At 41.6% G+C, this 22,187-nt stretch overlaps 1 protein-coding gene across 1 annotated transcript in view; it reads left to right on the forward strand.

Annotated features, from left to right (window-relative positions):
* Positions 1–8,915: 8,915 nt before the first annotated feature.
* Positions 8,916–22,187, forward strand: part of LOC126470535 (zinc finger protein 85-like) — a 91,109-nt gene continuing 77,837 nt past the window's right edge. The window contains exons 1-3 of the mRNA XM_050098461.1: positions 8,916–9,162; positions 11,817–11,978; positions 12,114–12,302. Of these exons, the coding sequence (XP_049954418.1) occupies positions 9,022–9,162; positions 11,817–11,978; positions 12,114–12,302 (492 nt within the window). The 5' untranslated portion in view covers positions 8,916–9,021. The remainder of the gene's footprint in view (positions 9,163–11,816; positions 11,979–12,113; positions 12,303–22,187) is intronic.

Consider the following 22,187-nt stretch of genomic DNA (forward strand, 5'->3'; position numbering starts at 1 on the left):
TTTTGTCACCTGAATGTATTTACGCAAAGATAAAGAGGCTTGCACGGGATAGACTAGCGTGAGAACTAAATCAAACCCGGCTTCGGACTGAAGACCGCAATAATATTTTTCCATCACATAATATTTGTCCTGTGTCTTTTGTCTTTAGATACTTCGTGTATCTCATAATTCAGAGAGAAACAGAGAACCTGCCTAATATTTGTGACATTAACTAGGGGGAATCTAAGCAAGTTAACATCAAACACGGCAGCCGTATAAACTTTCACTAGATAATTAATCTAAACTAAGTAAATTTAACCGTATCTAGCTCATTGTCCGTCTATCAGCTGAATGCGGTGAGATAATCTTCACTCATGCTCGTAAATTAAGGTTAATTGCAGAATGTGGTGCCACACAACGTGGCACTAAACAAAACTCGCGCTAATAGCATAGCCCCATAGGGAACACATACGACACAGATCTGTAAGACCACGGTATTGGTAATAAGTTGAGAAAACCGTCCGGAAACACATGTGCTACAAAACGCCACTGTATCCTGCGCATGTACCCCGACATCAGTATGGGCTATGATCACCGTGCACACATACAAAGGCCATACAACGGGTTGGCATACCCTGGATCAGGTGGTCGAGCAGCTGCTGGGGTATAGCCTCCCATTCTAGCACCAGTGCCTGTCGGAGCTCCTGAAGTGTCGTAGGGGTTTGAAAACGTGCAGCGATACGTCGACCGAGAGCATCCCAGACGTGCTCGATGGGGTTTAGGTCTACAGAACAGGCAGGCCACTCATTTCGCCTGATATATTCTGTTTCAAGGTACTCTTTCACGATAGCAGCTCGGTGGGGCCGTGCGTTATCATCCATCAGGAGGAAGGTGGAACCCGCTGCACCCCTGAAAAGGCGGACATACTTGTTCAAAATGACTTCCCGATACACCTGACCTTTTACATTTCCTCTGTCAAAGATATGCAAGAGTGTACGTGCACCAATCATAATCCCACCCCACACCATCAAACCAGGACCTCCATACAGGTCCCTTTCAAGGACACTAAGCGGTTGGTATCTGGTTCCTGGTTCACGCCAGATGAAAACCCAACGAGAATCACTGTTCAGACTATACTTGGACTCGTCTGTGAACATAACCTTGGACCGCCGTTCCAATGACCATGTACTGTGTTCTTGACACCAGGCTTTACGGGCTCTCCTGTGACCAGGGGTCAGTGGACTGCACCTTGCAGGTCTCTGGGCGAATAAACCATGTCTGTTCAGTCGTCTGTAGACTGTGTGTCTGGAGACAACTGTTCCAGTGGCTGCAGTAAGGTCCCGAGCAAGGCTACCTGCAGCACACCGTGGCCGTCTGCGGGCACTGATGGTGAGATATCGGTCTGCTTGTGGTATTGTTCACTGTGGACGTCCCATAGTGTAGCGCATGGACACGTTTCCTGTCTACTGAAATCATTGCCATAATCTTGAGATCACACTTTGAGGCACACAGAGGGCCCGTGCTACACGACCTGCTGTGTTTGACCAGCCTCCAGTCGTCCTACTATTCTACCCCTCATAACGTCATCAATATGTGTTCTTTGAGCCATTTTCAACACACAGTCACCATTAGCACGTCTGAAAACGTCTGCACACTTACTCGCTGCACTGTACTGTGACATGCACACCAACATCCCTCTGCATATGTGACTGCTACCAGCGCCACCGTGCGACGACCGCTACCGGCACGGTAGGTCACCGTGTTCGGTCGGAGGGTTAGCTGCCCTCTGTAATAAACAAAAAAAAAAGAAGAAACTGAGTTAATCGATCAACAACGAACTTAAACGGATGTCTTACGACGTCCGCCCCGAGCAGATGCAACGAACAAAAGCGAACAAAATGACATTAAAAAAAAAAAACCGCAGGTCAAATGCACTGCATGGTGATACCCCGAGGTGATTTAAACACGCAAACTGCCCACCAGAGCGTTGTTTCACCATGTATCAGCATTATCCTTAATTTATGAGCATCAGTGTACTTCCTCCCCTATCTTGTGATAAATTTCCATTTGTCTTACCAAGCGGTTATTGTTTTCTTTTTCCTTCACAGTTTATTAATCTACATGAAATATCGGAGTTTTTTGTTGACTTACATGACACTAATTCATTGCGAAGGAAACTTGTTATCTATTTCGCTTGGCTCTTTTCTTACAGGCATTGTTCATAGCTGCTTCACTAATTCTTTCACCGTTATGAAATGGCTCAGGTGTTTGAAATTATATGGTACATATCAAGTTCATTTGCGTGGCCATCCTCCGCAGCAAGCATGGAAATATTTGTTTTGTAAATAGAACCACCTTTTCTTGCTGCCACTTAATTTATTTATCCCAGACACGTTTCGCCCTTTTCTTGTTCTAAGATATCATCAGTGAGATCTATAACGATACAGTTTTGTTAATTTTTGATTATTAAACAGTTTTTACGTAAAAAAGTAATTACTTACGATTTGCTGATCTCCATTTCCTCTCATCTGGTCTGAAGGTCGCACTATCACTTTCAAGAAGATCAGAACGCAAAATTGGTTCACATGGTTCTGAGCATTATGGAACTTAACTTCTGAGGTCATCAGTCCCCCAGAACTTAGAACTTCTTAAACCTAACTAACCTAAGGACATCACACACATCCATGCCCGAGGCAGAATTCGAACCTGCGACCGTAGCGGTCGCGCGGTTCCAGACTGTAGCGCCTAGAACCGCTTTTTTCTTTCTTTTTTTCATTTTGTTCGTTGTTAATCGTTAAGGTTCGTTTGTTGATCCTTCCACTCAGTTTTTTTTTAATTACAGAGGCCAACCAGCGCTCTGACCGCACACGCTGAGCTACCGTGCAGGCTGAACCGCTCGGCCACTCTGGCCCGCACAAAATTGTGCTTATATGTCAGTAATAAAGTGGTAGTGCGACCTCCAGGCCAGATGAGGGGACGCGCAGATCAGCAAATCGTAAGTAATTACTTTTTTACATAAAAAATCACGACGTGAACTGTTTAATAATCTAAAACTAACAAAACTGTATCGTTATAGATCCCACTGATCATGCCTTAGAACAAGAAAAAGGCGAAACGCGTCTGGGATAGATAAATTAAGTGGCAGCAGGAATATATGGTACATATCGTTTGGCAACGGATCTCGTGGCTATCAAAGAGTCTCTTAGAGCCACTTGTGTATCTTTGGTCTTCAAAATGTGTAACTGTTGAGTATAGCGGCGATAATTATAGCATAATATTAATCTTCCGTTATATCTCAATTCTCTGGCCGTCTCATTGGCTGCATAGTGTTGTTCAGTCATAATATTAATTGATTTACCGTGGTAGTCAAAAATAAAGGATGATAATTTTCAGAAAGATGTATAATAATAGTCTACGCGTTAAATGGCTCCTTTAGCCAAATGGGTGACGCACGTAAGCCAACCTTCCGGTAGCGCCGCTGTCCGAAAAACTGAAATCGCGGGTTCACGCCTCGGACATGGGATTTTTAAGTGTGGTTACCGTGTGGCAGTGCGTGGTTCTATATCGTTTAAAGAAAAGAAGACAGAAATTAGTGGTTGCAATTGCGATGAATACACTCTCGACAGAACAACGGCGGACTAGTAAGGGAGCGGAAGGGGCGGTCCCCCACCCCGCCCCCAATGCATCTGGTCCTGGGGTCTCCAAACCTCGAAGACCTCGATATTTGGAGGCCCTCCAAGACCAGACCACTTTTAATTAAATTCCAAACAATGCCAAAATATGTTCAGTAAACAAGAGGGACCTTTGGAGTTCTAGGCCACACACGTATGCAAAATATAGACACAGGTATTAACTTACCTACTAATAGTTTGGACAAGAAGAGAATAGAAGCTTTCGAAATGTGGTGCTACAGAAGAATGTTGAAGATTTGGTGGGTAGATCACGTAACTAATGAGGAGGTATTGAACAGGATTGGGGAGAAGAGAAGTTTGTGGTACAACTTGACTAGAAGAAGGGATCGGTTGGTAGGACATGTCCTGAGGCATCAAGGGATCACAAATTTAGCATTGGAGGGCAGCGTGTAGGGTTAAAATCGTAGAGGGAGACCAAGAGATGAATACACTAAGCAGATTCAGAAGGATGTAGGTTGCAGTAGGTACTGGGAGATGAAGGAGCTTGCACAGGATAGAGTAGCATGGAGAGCTGCATCAAACCAGTCTCAGGACTGAAGACCACAACAACAACAACATTATCACGCCATGGCAGTTATCCGGGGATGTGTTCAGAGTTTTTAGAATTTTTGTAAAACGTAACAAACTGCTGAAGAATAAAGAAAAACGCTTGGTAACACAAGTGGAAAAGAGATAGGGGAGGAGGTAGGTTATCCCCCGTATTCAGCTGACAGACGGTTGATGAGCTAGATATGGTTGAATTTAATTAGTTTAGATTAATTATCTAGCGAAACTTTATACGGCTGTCGTGTTTGATACTCGTATAGATTCGCCCAAGTCAATGTCACGAATATTAGGCGGGTTCTCCGTTTCGCTCTGAATTATGAGATAGACGAAGACTCTAAAGACCGAAGACAACTTACAAACTGTATAATGATAACCAGTTGTTTGCTAGACTTAATTGTTCTACTCGGGGCTGGCACGGAAAAATTTAAGTGCTCGTTTTTCCCGCGTGCCGTTCGAGAGTGGAACGGGAGAGAGACAGCATGAAGGTGTTTCATTGAACCCTCTGCCAGACACTTTATTGTGAATAGCAGAGTAATCACGTAGATGTAGATGTAGACGTAGATGTAACGTTTTCTGATACCTGTGCCATTTATACAAGTGCACTAGAAGTTTAAAAATACGCGTATAAGTGCAGTGATTGATCAATTTTTTTAACTAAAGTACGTATTACATTCTGAAAATTACTTTTTCAAAGGTTGTACCATAATCATTGTATAATTTATTTTATGTATACGAAAATCCAACTGGATGAACTAGAGTAGAGCAATCTAGATTTAAGCAACTGTTTTTACTAATTGTAGACCTCAGCATCAAAACTATAGTCATCTAGACTTTATACGCCGGAACTGATCAGTAAAAAAAAAAAAAAAAAAAAAAAAGTTTTGCAACTGTTTGATGTCGAGAAAGACTGCAGCGTATATGTCAAAAGATGTTCAACAACAGTTGGGCTGGATGTTGCGATGTGCGGGGCTCTAGGTTATGTCAATGCCACATCAATGTAGGTGTACATGGGGGAGTACAACGAAAATTTCGAGAAGTCAATACAAAAGCTCGTTCAGTTGCTGTGCTAAACACTCCATAAATCTTTGTGGAGTTTATGCATCCTGATCTGTTCCCTCTAGTGTTTATGTTCATTGTTCTCATATTTTACAAATGCATAGATGGATATTTCTTGTCGCCAAAAATAGAAAAAGTTGGAAACGGTTGTCTGATACTGGTTGGAGTGCTTGTTAATTCAGTTAAAGTCATAAAAGAGAACTTGAAAACAATTTTGGGCACTTTGAAAGATATGCAGGATTCATCTAAGGCAATCCTTAATACTACATCTGGAACAAGCTTGCTCCTTCCCGCTATATGTGATTTTATCTTCTTGACCTACATCAACTTTTGGCAAACGATACTGGAGAAAGCAAATTTAATCCAACAATATTTACAGCCTCCAAAAATGCCTTAGGATAAAGTACAAGCCTAATTAAAAACACTGAATAAGTTTTTAGTGATGGAATGAACTACATTTATAGACAATGCTGTTACTTTTGCCACTAAAAAAAAAAAAAACTCAGTGATATGAACAGTGACATTGTCCGACGAGGAAGAAAAAGCGTACATAAAACAGCATCGTGTGAACTAGCTCATGACACCGGATTATCGATGCAAGAACTTCTTCGATCACTGTTGGAACCCATAAAGCGATTTATACAAGAACTGTCATAACGATATACAGCCATGAAACAAATCACCAAAATTTTCCAAATCGCTGAAACAAAATTTATGCTTGAAGCTTCCGCTGACGCTCTGGCTGTAGCACTGGAGAATCTTGTGGAAATTTATAATTCGTTTAATATGGAGCGGGTGCAGCAAAAAATAAAAACATCAACTTGAATAAAAACATCAACTTGAATCCGATACGAATGTGGATATCCTTCAATTTTCATGTGAATGGGACTTCAGTGAATCATTGCCCTGTAGAAGTTTTTCTAAACTGAAGCTAATACAAAACTGTCTTCGTTCGATATCTACATCAGCACTCAGCAAGCCACTTGACAGTGCGTGGCGGTGGGTACTTACGGTACCACCGCCTGATCCCCCTTCTTTATTCTGCTTGCGAATGGCGCGTGGGAAGAATTATTGCTGGTAAACCTCTACATTAGCTCAAATTTATCGAATTTTCCCGTCGTGATCATTTCGCTAGACGTATGTGGAAGGAAGTAATATATGTTCCGACTCTTCGCGGGAAGTGGTCTCGAAATTTTAATAGTAAACCTCTCCGTGATGCACAACGCCTCTCTTGTAGTATCTGCGACTGGAGTTCATTGGCCATCCCTGTAACTCTCTCGTGCCGACCAAACGATCCCATGACGAAACTCGCCGCTCTTCATTGGAATTTCTCTACTTATTTTATCAGCACTACCTGTTAAGGGTCTCAGATTGATGACCAATACTCAAGAATCGATCGAACAAGCGCCTTGTAAGCCACTTTTTTAGTGGATAAGTGAAGTGTTAAGATTCTTCCTATGAATCTCAGTCTGGCATTTGATTTCCTAATATTTGTCTTACGTGTCGTTTTGTATAGTTACTTCTAAATACGGTAGATACTGATTCCAGCAATTTGTTATCGACAGTGTAGTTGTACAGTAGCGGATTTCTTTTCCTGTGTATGCGCGGTATGTGACATTTATTGATGTGCATGGACAACTGCCAGATCCTGCACCATTCATCAATCCACTGTAGATCATTCTGCAAATCGATACTGTCTTCTGGCGTTGCTTCTTTCTTGTAGGCAACCACATCATCTGCTAACAGCGTTAAAGAGCAACCGACGTTTTCTACTAGATCGTTTATATACACTGCAAACGGTAACGGTCCTATCACATGTCCTTGGCGTACTCCGGAAATTATCTTTACATCTGTCGAACTTATATCGTTAAGAACGACGTGTTGAGTTCTATCTGCAAGAATGTCTTGAATACAGTCGCAAATTTTGTCTGATACTCGGTAGGCTCATATTTTTTTTTCACTAGATGGCAATGTGGGACGTTGTCAAATGCCTTCTTGAAGTCAAGGGACACGGCATCAATCTGAGAACCGTTGTCTACAGCGCTGTAGATCTCATGGAGGAACAGAGAGAGCTGAGATTCGCAGGATCTCTATTTGTGGAATCTATGTTGATTTTTATAGAAGAGGTTCCCGTTCTCCAAAAACATCATAATTCTTGAGTATAAAACATGCTCCATAATTCTAAAACAAATTGCCGTCTACCGAATAGGCTTCTAATTTCGTGCATCTGTCCTACGATCCTTCTTGAAAACGGGAATGGCCTGTGCTTTTTCGCACTCGCTAGGCAACCTTCTTTGCTCCAGCTATCTGCGATGAACTGCTGCTACAAGAGAAGCAACTTTTTTCGCACAATCTTTGTAGAACCTTACAGTATCTCATCTAAAATTGATGCGTTACCAGTACCGAGCGATTGTATTTGCTTTTCTATTGTACGGTCGTTTATCTCAATATCTGCCATTTCGATGTTCGTACGAAGCTTTAAAGGAGAGAACGTATTACGATCTTCCATGGTGGAACAATTTCGGAAGCCCAAATTCAGTATTTAGGCCTTCTCTTTGTTGTCTTCTGTTTCGATGCCAGTATGATCGGTGAGTGACTGAATACACGATTTCGAACCGCTTGCTGATTTTACGTAAGACCAAAAGCATCTTCGGGCTTATAGTCACAGCGGTTGACAAAATTTTACTTTCAGATTCCTTGAATGCTTGTCTCATAGCTCTCCATACACTCATTTTCGCTTCGTTCAGCGTTCGTTCGTCAGCTAGTTTCTGACTTCTCTTGAACCTGTGATGAAGCTCTCTTTGTTTACGTAGCAGGTTTTCTGACACGGCTATTAAACCACTGTGGGTCTTTCCCATCCCTTAGGACGTTGCTCGGAAAATACTTGTCTAAGGCATATGAACAAGGACAACCAGCCAAACTCTCCATTTTAACAATTGAAAAATAAAACTTTCAAATGAAATATATTTAACGACGTTATTAAGAAGTCCAACAAAATAAAGGCACGTACAACTATCATGTACTTAAGTTACGAAACTAACTGATATTGTAATTGTAGAAGTTTGTTTCTAGATATTTATAATTAAAGGTAATTTTCTTTTTCTGTTCCTTATTATTTCTTAACACTTTTCGTGATGGTTGCTGTACTAAATGATGATTCGTATTCTAAGTTTCTCACCTATATCTTTAAGTTTGCGTATTACAGTTACTAGAGCCTAGTGTACACACACTATAAATAGTGGATTTTTGGCTGGGTATTACATATATAATATTTATCATTTATAAAATGTGCACCACAAATACATCAGTTTCTAAGCAGGCCAGGGGTTCATTTAGTTATACCGCTCCGGGCCTCCGCCGGGCTTAGTCGGCCACTGAGACATGACAGTGTTAAATATAGAAGAGTTAGCTTTGTAGTCGCATATCCTAAAGAGAACACGTTAAAAACAATCTTGCACTCATGAAGTTTGTACAACAGTATGGACTTGCGCAGCAATTTTACTAAAAGCGCAACAGACTCTGCATTCCCGTGGCATTCATTTATGCCGCGAAAACAACATCGACGCTTGGTCGCGTTCGCCACATTTCATGCGATATATCGATTCACAAGGTCGATAAAGTAACAACTATTAGAGTAAGAAACTGGGAGCAGCAGTGTGCATTTATTTTGATAGTAGTTTGTGTTGTCGTTCGTTTGAATAATAGTTGACGTGTATAAGAAACAAAACGAAATAAATTTGTTGTTGTCATGGCAGGGTATAGGAGGGTAAACTATTACGAACTGTGTCGGCTATGTACGTCAAGTGAGGGAACAAAAATGCATATTTTCCGAGAAGAAGGACGCAGGAGACAACTCCCCACAAAAATTCAGATTTGCTTACCCGTTCAGGTGAGTGATGGTAAAAATTACTGGCTGTCGAATTTCATTGATGTTTGTCACTGTGTGACTTCTGCATTGAACGTCAAAAGGCTTCATGGTATATGAATATTGGTGAACCGATTGGAGACTACTTACTGTCATTAGGAAAAATACTGCACATCAGTGAGACAGATTCTGTAGCAAACATGTGTGACGACTACTGCCAGAATTGATATTCATCGTCTAAGTTTTCGAAATAACTCACTAGATCGATAGATAGTTGATTCTGACTCTTTAGAAAACAGATCAAGTGCATGCATTTATTGTAATGTTGACATGTTGAAGCACTTCAGTATCTCAGTCTTTCCTTGCTAGTGATCACATGTGTAGTGATTTACAAGATATAAAAACTGTCGGAAATTATAAATAATCTACAGTTTTCAAAAGAAACATTATGGCAATTCATAAATAAATATTCCATCAGTGCTGCAAAGCTGTAGTAGGAAGTGTCCATTAAATTTAATTGACAATTTAATTTTGCTGGAATGTAAGAAATAACTGCTTGTCATGTGTGTCATTAAAGATGTAAATAGTCATTTAAATGTTGTTGATATCAGCATGTAAACAGGCAATTTGTGTTATTGTTTCAGTGCTAATTGCATCTTTAGTTATGATGCACAGTGGCCAAATGTCAAACATTTTATAGGTGAAATATCACTGTCAGTGCATTTACACAAGCAAGTGTTACATATTACAGATAATAGTACTTAAGAGTGTTTCTGCATTATTAGTGCTTAATGCTGAATCTTCTGTTATTTGCTGTGAATACTCTATGAAACACTTTAATAACCTCGAATGATTTATAGGTTTCAGAGACTAAAATTGAGCAACCCTATTTTTGATTATCTGTCTTTCTAATTTCTCTGATTATCTGTCTGAGTGTATATCTTTCACATTGCTGTGAATAAAAAAGGTTTATCATGTATTAACTAGCTTTTCTTAATTATGTTCTGATTTCTTCATACAGAAAATTGTACCATTTACTTTAAATTACATTTGTCAAAAAAAATGACAGTCTTTTTGTTGTGCCTCTGTCCACTATATGGTGTGTAGCAGCTATCCTTTTCATAATATTGTCATTGCTCCATCCTAGATTTTCAATTATATGTATGTTTGCATCACGCAATTCTCTATTGTTACAACTGTATTATTCTGTTTCATTCTCACAACATCACACAGTAAAAATGAAATACTTTGTAGGGCAAACAATGAACAACACTCAACACGTTCCCTCCTCTTGACAACCATGAATAACTCTCAACTTAGTGCGTGTTACAGATCAGTGTTTTTCTGTATCTTATTTTGTGGTCATGGTGGCTTTCATTATGTTTTGTTAAATTTGCCATTTTAAAGATTTTGGTGGTGTTCCACATGTACAAAGCTTGTAGGCCCCTACCTAAAGATAGATGGATTATTTACTGACCAAAGTAGTTACAGACTTCAGCACAGAGCTGTTAGAGCTGGTTGTTGAACTGAACGAGAGTATCTGTATATGTGAAATTTTATGTAGTGCTCATATTCCAAAGCTGTTAGGAACTTTCTGAACTCCCGAAGACAACAAAAGTGTAATGCTTTTCTGTCTTATTGGAATCAGTGTTTTTAACGTGGTGTTAATTATTAAGGCTGTATGACATGCGAGTAGAGTCCTTAGTATCCTGTAAAAAATTATAGATTTTATAATGAAACAGTCCACCACCATAGCTGAATGGTCAGTGCAGCTGACTGCCATGCACGGGGCCCTAGTTCTATACCTGGCCGGGTCAAGGATTTTATGCACTTGGGGACAGGGTGTTTTCCTGTCCTAACTGTCATTTCATCATCACCGACAGGCAAGTCACCAGAGTGTCAACATATAAATACACTTGCACTAGGTAGCTGAACAACCCCAGATGGGGTCTCCCGGCCAGTAAAGCCATATGATCAATACAATCATTTCGTTTCATCTCAAACGGTGGACTTGGTGCCATTAATAATAGCAAAGAAATAGGCTGTAGTGTTTCATGTTCTACCAAGAAAACATTCTTAATGAAACACATAACCTTACAGGAAATTGTTGTTATGAAGTAGTCATCTTTTATACACTGTGCAAAAATTATTCTGCATTTCAAAAATATGTTGTATGTTTACATACTTATAAATCATATTTTGTAACATTTGTTTCGGGTGGTGGTGTTGCATCAAATGGGCCATCAGTGCTTTGTTTTGCTGTAAAATAGTATGAAATAAAGTTTAGTTTTGGTTACATTGCAACATGTAATGCACTTAACTGAACAAATATATACACTGGTGATTTTCATAATCTGTTAAACCTATTTGTTGCAAAGAAGTGACAAGTTTTATAAGAAATTGCAAACACAATAACAAACATTTGTGCCCATTTTGTATTTTTATATTCCCTTTGGGATACTGTTAACATTCACCTCTGACTTATAACACACTCACTTTATACTATGGCGCTGTCTGGAGAGAGATTTGTTGTGTGTGATAGTCTGGAAGTCGAATACAGTGAAGAAAGTCCATCGCCACTACAGAGCATGTATCTATGATGACTGTAATTCTCCAATGAGCTTTTTTTCTGTACTTGTTATCTTTTGATAATAATAATAATTAATTTTTTTCTGCAGGTGTGTGAAGATGATTCGCTGCCTAAAATAATATGCAACCACTGTGTGGAGAAGCTTGAAAGTTTTTATGATTTCCGTGAATCTTGTGTTAATGCAGAAGCAATGCTGGAAAGTTACTTTACCTCACTTCGTTACTCTGATGATTTTACAAGAGAAGGAAAGGTATGATTGCTATTGTCAGTGACACATACAACAATTCATCAGCATATGTCATGCCTGTGCTGACCTGTGCACTTCTTTTTGTATATGTATATAAAAGCTCTTAAATTACCAACCTCTCAATGTATTTTACTGTAGGTGTATGTCAAAGATGAAAGCTCAACCAAAAAAAAGACAGCTGACAATGATAGTCTAGCAAAACATCACCACAAATCCAGTGTGACTGCATCCACAGATGGCCTGAACAGCTTAGTCCAGGCTGCAAGTATTCAGATTGTTAGTGATGCTGATGGGACACGAGTTCAACAGTACAAATGCCAGATGCAGGTACTTTTACCATACATTTGTCTGCCATATCAAGCTAAAAATTCTTTATTAATTTAATGTAACAGAAAACATACACAAGCAGTTTCAGTAATTTATAGGAACATATATGTTTAAGAAGACATGACTGGAAACTAATAATGCTGTGTGATGAAAATAGTGTTGTGGAAATTGTGATTGTGTGAGTAAGCTTCTATGCATGAATACAGACTTTTGATGTCCTGAAGTCAACTTCATTGTTCATGTTTAAAGGGAAAATCCTTATTAGTACACGTTTCCTGTACGTGGTATCAAGAATGATGTTCCTGGTCATTAAAGTTCTGAATGTGTAGATATCAGTGACTGGAGATAGTTGCTTCTATTTCGGCAGTGCGTGTTTCCAACCTCACTCTTGTTTGTAGCAGTTTGTATTTAAGATATATCCAGCTATGAACTCTTTAGTGAAAGCAGTGGAACATACAGACTCAAAATGAAATGTCAACACAGAACATTGTGTGTGTTTTGCAGGGCTCTCTCTGAAAACTGATACAACTGAATCAAAAATTGTAAGTAACATAAAATAGCAAAACTAAGACATTCTCAGCACTTCCTTTCTTACCAGTTACATCCAGTTACATATATTATTATAATCACATATTTCAAATAAAATCAGTTATGGGGAAGTCTATGTGGTTTTCATTTTAAAAAATCTGGATAAGACTTCATGCGTGATCTTTGTATGACTGAATCAATATTGTAGTGAAACCAGTTGGTGTAATTAATGTCGGAGAGCAGTGGCAGCATATAATCTCTAGTAGGATTTGCACTGGGTTGGTGGAGGAAAAAAGCTTCAACATAGACTGTTTTATGAGATAAAAATTTGCTGTTTAAAGGGGAGGAGGCTGCCAGTTTGTGATTCACTGTCAGGGGATTTATGACACCTTCAAGAGTGGCTTATGTTAACATTCAGAGTGACCAGATAATGGATTGACTGTCATAGTTCGTGGAATGAAAGTGGAACAGTTAGAATACTGAGAAAACTACAGCAAAGAGGGGAACTGAAGGGATACAATCTCTTAGATTAAAGCTATGCCTGATAGTAAACATTTTCCATATCCCTATTGTGTGTTACGGACTATAGGTAAATTCTTTCAACATGTGACTATTCAGCTGCTGACTTAATCATACACAACTCCAGATTTAATAAGCTGCATGCTGAGAATATTTTGTGATGTATAAAATCCCAGAAAATGTCAGAATAATATAGCACAGATCACATATTCAATTAAATCTGCATTTCAGTTTCCAACCCTGTCATTCTCCTAATTTTAGCCATACTTTTGCATAACCACTCCAGACTAATATATTCTGAACTCTGTAATAAAACCACATATAATTATTTTTGTAGGCTTTTCTGTCAAAAGCAAAAAAAGTGCTTCATTTCGAGGAACCCACTGTCATTGGTCATTACATCCCTTTGTGGAATGTACGAAATATTCTCTCTATACTAACTGCTCATAAATACTGAAATCAATCAGTAATGCGTCACTCTTCTGACAGCTCCATTGGTCAGTGAGAAACAGAACAGAACGAGCACCTAATGTAACTAATGACCACTGTTTTCATACAGTTATCATGTGATGTTTAGTAGAGATAAATCAGGTGTCCAGGAATACATTGTGTAACAGGGTGAGAGCTGTATGGTAGTGAAAGGGAGGTGCTGCAAGTTGACTGTAATAGATATGTTACTTCGTCTTAAAATTCATCTTAAAATAGGAGGCGAAGCAAGTTGACTGTAATAGATATGTTACTTCACCTTAAAATTTCGAAAACAAGACACTGTGCCGTCCTGTTACAGCCTTTGGGTTTGAGAAGGAGCTGTAATTTGGAAGTTAAAATTATGTTATGACCCTTTGTTTTCTGTACCGGGTATTCGTTTCATGTTGTATAATATGAACAGTAATTTTTTTATTGAAGATTGTAGATTTTCAGTTTATTTTGTACAAAGTGTCTTTAATCGTTGCCAAGAGCTTATGTAGAGTTCCTGTTTTAGTTATTTATATCTCACATCACACCACAGGCTGCACTTGTGATGTACAACACTTTAATGGCACAGCAGTGCACAAGCCTGTAGCAGTAATTTTGGTTGGTTTGTGATGTGGGATGTATGCTGTCATGTTTTGATCTCCAGAATTAAGCAACCACATGGGCAAGTATTTAGCATGGCTTGGCATTATTTTTCAATAATTATTGTAGTGTGCTCTTAAATGTGAATGCCATCACATATGTCAAATTTACATGCTACACAAGACAAGTGTTGAGCTCCTTTCCCAAATTTGAATCTTAATTAGATGTCACTTTAATTACATGGTATGCTTGGCTCTTCCCGTGGCAACTAACGTTTAGCAGGTAAAGATTGTATTGTGTTCAGTTACAGAGAAAAATTATGTACTTGTAGTTTACTGCAGATTTATGGTTTCTTTCAGCTGATGAACAATTTTAAATTTGACCATGATTTTTCTATCCTCTTACACTAATGTTATCCCCTCTTACACTGACATCACAATTTTATTAAACATTTTCTGTTTCCTATGAAATCTGGGATGCAGTGCAACATTTGCTGCATTCTTTACTGCATTGTGCATTGTGCTACTTCTGGTTTTCATTTACGTATTTTCTGGCACTTGATTGGCGAGAAAAAGATTAGTAATGAATACTAAATACTGTATAAACTCATGGGTAATGAAGAGTGTAGCATTGTGGTTATTATACTTCACCATATTTTTAAAGTTTACTTTAGTTTTGCTGTATCATAGCATACACTGCATTGGAAGTGAAGAAATTGCCTCAAAATTTCATTGTGATAATACATTCAAATCAATAGTAGCACATCAGCATAGTAGAGAATGGGCACCAAGCAATGGCAAACATGCTGAGTGGAAGGAGAGTCAGTGTCCAGATATTGGAGATTCTATAAGCTTAAATGCTGATGTGAGAAAAGTCGTGGGATACCTCCTCATATCGTGTCAGATCACCTTTTGCCTGGCATAGTGCAGCAATTCGATGTGGCAAGGACTCAAAAAGTCGTGGGAAGACCCAGCAGAAATACTGATCCATGCTGCTTCTATAGCCGTCTGTAACTGCAGAAGTGTTGTTGGTGCAGGATTTTGTGCATGAACTGACCTCTTGATTATGTCCCATAAATGTTCAAGGGATTCATGTTGGGTGATCTGGGTGGCAAAATCATTCACCCAAATTGTCCAGAATGTTGTTCAAACCATTACGCACAATTGTGTCCCAGTGATGTGGCACATAGTGTTTCATCAAGATTCCATTGTTGTTTGGCTGTAAATACTCTCCAAGCAGCCAAACATAATGATTTCCAGTCAACCATTACCAGTCAATACTTGATTCAGTGATATCACAGGACCCAGTCCATTCCATGTAAACACAGCTCGCACCATTATGGAACCACCAACAGCTTGGCTCAGTGCCTGGTTGACAACTTGGGTCCATGGCTTCATGAGGTTTGCGCCACACTCGAATCCTACCATCAGCTCTTACCAACTGAAATAGGGACTCATCTGAGTAGGCCACAGCTTTCCAGTGAAGGGTCCAACTGATATGGTCACGAGCCCAGGAGAGTTGCTGTAAGCAATGTCATACTGTTAGCAAGGGCACTTGTGCCAGTTGTCTGCTGCCATAGCCCGTTGATGCCAGATTTCGCCACACTGCCGTAATGGATACATTTTTATGATATTTATTTCTGCAGTTATTTCATGCAGTGTTGCTTGTGTCTTAGCACTGACAATTTCTATGCAAGCTCCGCAGCTCTTGGTCATTAAGTTAAACCCATTAGCCACTACATTGTCTGTGGTGAGAGGTAGTGCCTGAAATTTGGTGTTCTCGGCACGCTCCTGATATTGTGGACCTCAGAATATTGTCTTCCTTAATTATTTTCAAAATGGTATGCCCCATGTGTCTAGCTCCAACTACCATTCCGCGTTCAAAGTGTTTTCCCATTGTGCAATCATAATCATGTCAGAAACCTTTTCACATGGATCACCTGAATACAAATGCTAGCTCCGCCAATGCACTGCCCTTTTATACCTTGTTGTACATAATACTACCACCATCTTTATATTAGCACATCAGTATCCCATTTGTTTGGTCACTTCATTGTGCACTGATCAGCGAGCACCTAATGGACAGTATGTCCACCTTTGGTACAGACAACAGTGGCGACGCATAATGACACAGAAGTGGTGAGACGTTGGTAGATCATTGGAGGGTGTTGGCACCACATCTGTAGATACAAGTCACCTAATTACTGTAAATTCTGGGGAGGCATGTTGATGAGCTTTGATGTCGTATTCAATCACATCCCCAAATGTATTAGATCAGGTTCAGATCTCACGAGTTGGGGGTCCTGTATATCAATTGGAACTCGCCACTGTGTTCCTCAAACCACTCCATCACACTCCTGTCCTTGTGACTTGGAGCATTATCTTGTTGAAAAGTGCCACTACCATCAGGAAACATTATTGTCATGAAATGGTGTACATGGTCTGCAGCCAGTGTGTGAAACTCCCTGGCCGTCATGGTGCCTTGCACGAGCTCCACTAGACCTATGGATGATCTTGTGAATGTTCCCCAGAGCATAATGGAGTCGCCGCTCACTTGGCCACATCCCATAGCACAGGTGACAATGAAATGTTCCGCTGGATGATGACAGATTTGCGCCCTCCTATCGGTGTGATGAAGAAGGTATTGGGATTCATGAGGCACAGTAACGTGAGTGAAACCTCAACTGGATTAGCAGGAATATTTTTGCTTATGTTGCTTTATAAAGTAGTTGTATTTTGTATGTTTCATTCAAATGGATAAACCTGAGAACTGTGTCCTCAGAAATGCTTTGCTTTGGATAATCACCACCTATTGAATTTGAAAATGGTTTGTAAGGAGCCTGCTCCATCATTTTCACTATTTAAGAAATACTTTCTATTCTTGATCCTTGTGAAGGAATTTCCAAAACACTAACCAAAAACGAAGGTACTGGTGAAGTATTCAATATGGGAGTGACCATTTGGTGATTAAAGGTGTTAAAATAGCTGAATCACAGGCAGTCAGAAGAAGAGAGAGTAATACATTTTAGTTGAAAGCTCAGTGCAAGAGGGAAGTGACTTTGCTGAACAAATGCAAGTATGGAAATGAATTTCTCAGTAATGCTTGGCTTTCTTGAAGAAGGATCCAGCTGATGCAGTACACTGATCAGTGCTATGGGTGAGACACAGGTATACCATTTTACTCCAGAAATGAAATGAAAATCAGAGCTGTGGGTGGAAGCTGATTGGCCCTGCACCAAAAAAGCTAATGTTTCTTGGATATAAAGGCCTTTCTTCTTACTGCAATGAGTAAAACAATAACTAGTAAATACTATTGAAGTATTTTGAATTAACAATATGAAAGAAAAAATATATGTAAAGAAATACCTGAATTGAAAAATAATGGAAGGGGAAGAAGGAAAATACATTTGCTCAGACAGGTGCTTTGACAACGGAAAGTAGGTGTTTGTATTAGGAACTGTTGAGACATACTCTCAGTTTGAGATTTGGCACTTCCACCTACGCTGACGCCTGAAGAATTTGTAGCTGGATATTATTTTCAGTCCATTGAAGAAGTTATGCAACCTATAAAAGAGGAGTATTTTACAGAGTGTCCAGGATTGCTCTTCAGCTCAGTGGAAAAATATTGTGCAAAGTCTGTTTAACAATAAGAGGATTACACTGAGTAAGTGGTGCATTTTTCACCTAAAAATTCAGACTTTTGTTACCATACTGACAATTTTCTCATTGCGCTCGTCTGTGAAAAAAATGAAAAAATATGGAGGAGGAGGGGCAGACAGTAAATTAAAGTGAATGCCGAAGAGGTGTGCCTGTTTTTTCAGCTTTGAAATGCATACCATCAAACTAGACCTGCCAGTCACTCATATCAAAGAAAATCTTTTTATGTAGCTCTTTTGTTAGAAGAAAGAGGTCCATAAGAGACATTAGCAAAAGTAATAGTAGAAACAGAAAGGGATGAAATTACACACAATGCAGGATGGACAACATCTCCCAACACAATAAAAGATATGGCTCTGAGAAACAATAACTATTCATTAGGTTACAGTGTGACAGCATGAACTTAAATAGAACAGTACAAATTAGCGACATGTACAAGACTGCCGGCCGGAGCCAGTGTGTGGCAATATAAAGAGCATTTGCCCACCAGGGGCTGCAGGTGGTTGAGGCGCCATACCCACTTGATGGCTCTGGTTAGGGTCTGGAGCAGCCAAATAGTGCAATACTCAAATGTGTGACCGCACTGTGGTAGTAGTGATGGAGGTGTAGTAATGTGCAGGTTACAACACTCCTCCTTCCTTTGTAGGGCTCCCCTGCAGGTTTGGGGGTAAGAATAGGCCCGCGGTATTCCTGCCTGTCGTAAGAGGCGACTAAAAAGGGTCTCACACTTTTTCTCCTTTATGTGATGGTCCCCTGTAGGGTTTGACCTCCATATTTCAAAATTCTTCTGAAGAACAAGCCAATTGGGGAAGGGCGCCTTACATGGTGCATTGTGTCCGTCATGCATTGAGACCTTTAGCCGGCTTTCTCGTCGTCGCATTGCAGTCCCACTCGTTCTCCATCTCTTGGGCGAGGATACATTCCTGGGTGCGATTTCGACCATGCTCTGTGCACTGTTGCTATCTGCAGAGATGACGGCCATGGACTTCCTTGCACCTAATATCCAGCATGGTAGCTAGTCCGTTGTGGTGGGGCCACCATGTACCCTGTTGGTTGATCGTGGGGGGCACTTCCCTCACTGTTGCTCCCACACCACCTACCTCGGGAGCAGCTCCACCCCCCCCCCCCCCCCCCACCACCACCACCACCACCACCACCACCACCACCACCACCACCACCATAGGGGACACCAGTCCCCACTTCTAAGCCAGAGAGGCGTAAGTCTTCTTCGGCTTCTCTCACTAGGAAGGGATCCCTTGGGCCACTCCCTTCCCAGGTTCCAACCAGCAGCACGACAGACACCTGCCAGTGGCTGAAGAAGCCACAGGTCGCTGATCATAGTACTTCGTGATCCCTTTCAGTCCTGGAGACTAAATCAAAGAAGCCCTCCCAGCTAGGGCAACCAAAGGAACAGTGCGAGAAATCGCAATCGAAGACCCCTAAGACCAAGGAAATTGTGGTGGCACCCACTCCACCGCTACCGACAAGCTCTGCGTCTGAGGATGAGGTGGAGATTCTGCCTTCTGCTGAGGACATAGATCTGGTGGCAGCAGGTGACCCAGCGGCGTAAGCTGCTCCTCTGTCCCTTCACGCCTCTCTCAACCATGGACAATGTCATCCGCCAGTGGAACTACAGGGGTTTTTTCCATCATCTTGCTGAGCTCCGACAACTTCTCAGCCTTCACCCTTTCTTCTGCATTGCTCTTCAGGAAACTTGGTTTCCATCAATGCGAACCCCTGCCCTCCATGGCTATCAGGGTTATTGTAAGAACCGGGCAGCTTATGAGATGGTATCTGGTGGCGTCTGCATCTACATCCTTCACTATTTTTACAGCGAGTGTGTCCCTCTACAAACACCTTTAGAGGCTGTCGCTGTTCAGGTGTGGACGCCTCAGTCTGTTACTGTCTGCAGTCTTCATCTTCCACCGGATGGTGATGTCCCGCAGCATGTCCTGGCTGCGCTGATAGCCCAATTGCCGCCACCTTTTCTGTTACTGGGCGACTTCAGCGCCCATAACCCTCTGTGGGGTGGATCAGTGGCAACAGGTCGAGGCAGCACCGTTGAGCAAGTGTTGGCACAGCTCGACCTTTCTCTTTTAAATAATGGTGCCTTCACACATTTCAGTGTGGCCCATGGCACATACTCAGTCAACGACCTTTTGATCTGCAGCCCTAGCCTATTACCATCTGTCCAATGGAGTGTGCATGATGACTTGTGTGGTAGTGACCACTTTCCAATCTTTCTGTCACTGCCACAGTGTCACTCTTCTGGGCGCCCCCACAGATGGGCTATGAATAAGGCTGACTGGAACTTGTTCACCTCCATTGCCACTATTGAGCCTCTTTCCAATGACGCCATTGGTGCTGTGGTTCACTCGGTCACCACTGGCATCGTTACTGCCGCAGAATCTGCAATTCCCTGTTCTTCTGGGTCCCCTTGGCAGAGGACTGTGCCTTAGTGTTCACCCGAGATTGCTGAGGCGATTAGAGATCACAGGCGGACCCTCCAGCATCACAAGTGGCATCCCTCATTGGAACACCTCATTGCCTTTAAACGGCTCTGCGCACGAGCCCGCCGCCTCATTCGTCGATGCTAGCAGAAGTGCTGGGAAAGGTATTGTCTCCACCATTGGCTTCCATACCTCTCCATCACAGGTTTGGGCCAAGATTAGGCAACTCTATGGCTATCGGACCCCCGTCAGTGTACCTGCGCTTTCACTGAATGGAGCAGTCTGTACTGACCTCCGACAAAATTGCAAACTCCTTAGGGGAGCAGTTTGCTCAGAGTGCCGCTCCTGCGAATTACCCACTGGCCTTCTGCTCCCTGAAAGAGTGGTGGGAATGTCGGAGCCTTTCATTTCACATGTGCCACCCTGAATCGTACAATGCTCCGCACAGTGAGTGGGAATTCCAAAGTGCCCTAGCCGCTTGCCCTGATATGGCTCCTGGGCCAGATCGCATCCACTGTCAGATGCTCAAACACCTCTCGGTGGACTGCCAGTGACACTTCCTAGACCTTTTCAACTATATTTGGGTTGAGAGTGAGTTCCCATCGCAATGGCGGCAAAGCATTGTAATCCCCATGTTGAAACTTGGCAAGAACCCACTGGAGGTGGACAGGTACCGCCCCATTAGCCTTCCCAACATTCTTTGCAAGTTGCTCGAACGCATGGTGAGCCGGAGGCTGAGTTGGCTATTTGATTCTCAGGGCCTTCTGGCTCCGTCTCAGGGTGGGTTTCGTAAGGGATGCTCTGCCACCGATAATCTGGTCTTCCTGGAGTCTGCCATCCGTACGGCCTCCTGCCATCCGTACGGCCTTTGCCCGCTGTCAGCATCTGGTTGCCATCTTTTTTGACATGCGGAAGGCGTACGCGACTTGGTGACATCACATCCTCACCACGCTTCATGGGTGGGGTCTTCAGGGCCTGCTCCGGATTTTCGTACAAAATTTTCTGTCGCTTCGTTCATTCCACGTGCAAGTTGCAGCCTCCCATAGTTCCTCCCGAGTTCAGGAGAATGGGGTCCCTCAAGGATCTGTTTTGTGTGTCTGCCTCTTTTTAGTTGCGATTAATAGGCTCGCTGCAGCGGTGGGAACGTCGTGATCAGCTTCCTTGTATGTTGATTACTTCTGCCTATAGTAAAGCTCCACTGACATTGCAGCTGCAGAACGGCAGCTGCAGGGTGCTACCCACAAGGTGCAGTCTAGGGCTGTAATGCATGGCTTCCAGTTTTCGGCTGCCAAGACCTGCGTTATGCATTTTTGCCAGTGTCACACAGTTCACCCTGAACCACGGCTTTATCTTGACGGCGAACCTCTTGCTGTGGTGGAGACACATCGGTTTTTGGGATTGGTTTTCGATACCTGGTTGACTTGGCTGCCTCATATTCAGCAGCTTAAACAAATGTGCTGGTGGCATCTGGACAGTAGCTCTGCAGAATCGCTAGACAGTTTTATCTTTGTCAATATGACAATTGATAGTTATGTTTTATCTTTGACAAGGATTCTCTCTGCTCATCACGTGTTACTTCAGTATATATGTTGCTCTCAGATGTCCAACCAGTCAGTCGGCAAGACTCAGAGGAAGAGCGTCTCTGAAGATGTGCAGCACAGTCCTGGACGAAACAT

The sequence above is a fragment of the Schistocerca serialis genome, chromosome 3, assembly GCF_023864345.2.
Source record: "Schistocerca serialis cubense isolate TAMUIC-IGC-003099 chromosome 3, iqSchSeri2.2, whole genome shotgun sequence".
NCBI classification, from domain to species: domain Eukaryota; kingdom Metazoa; phylum Arthropoda; class Insecta; order Orthoptera; family Acrididae; genus Schistocerca; species Schistocerca serialis.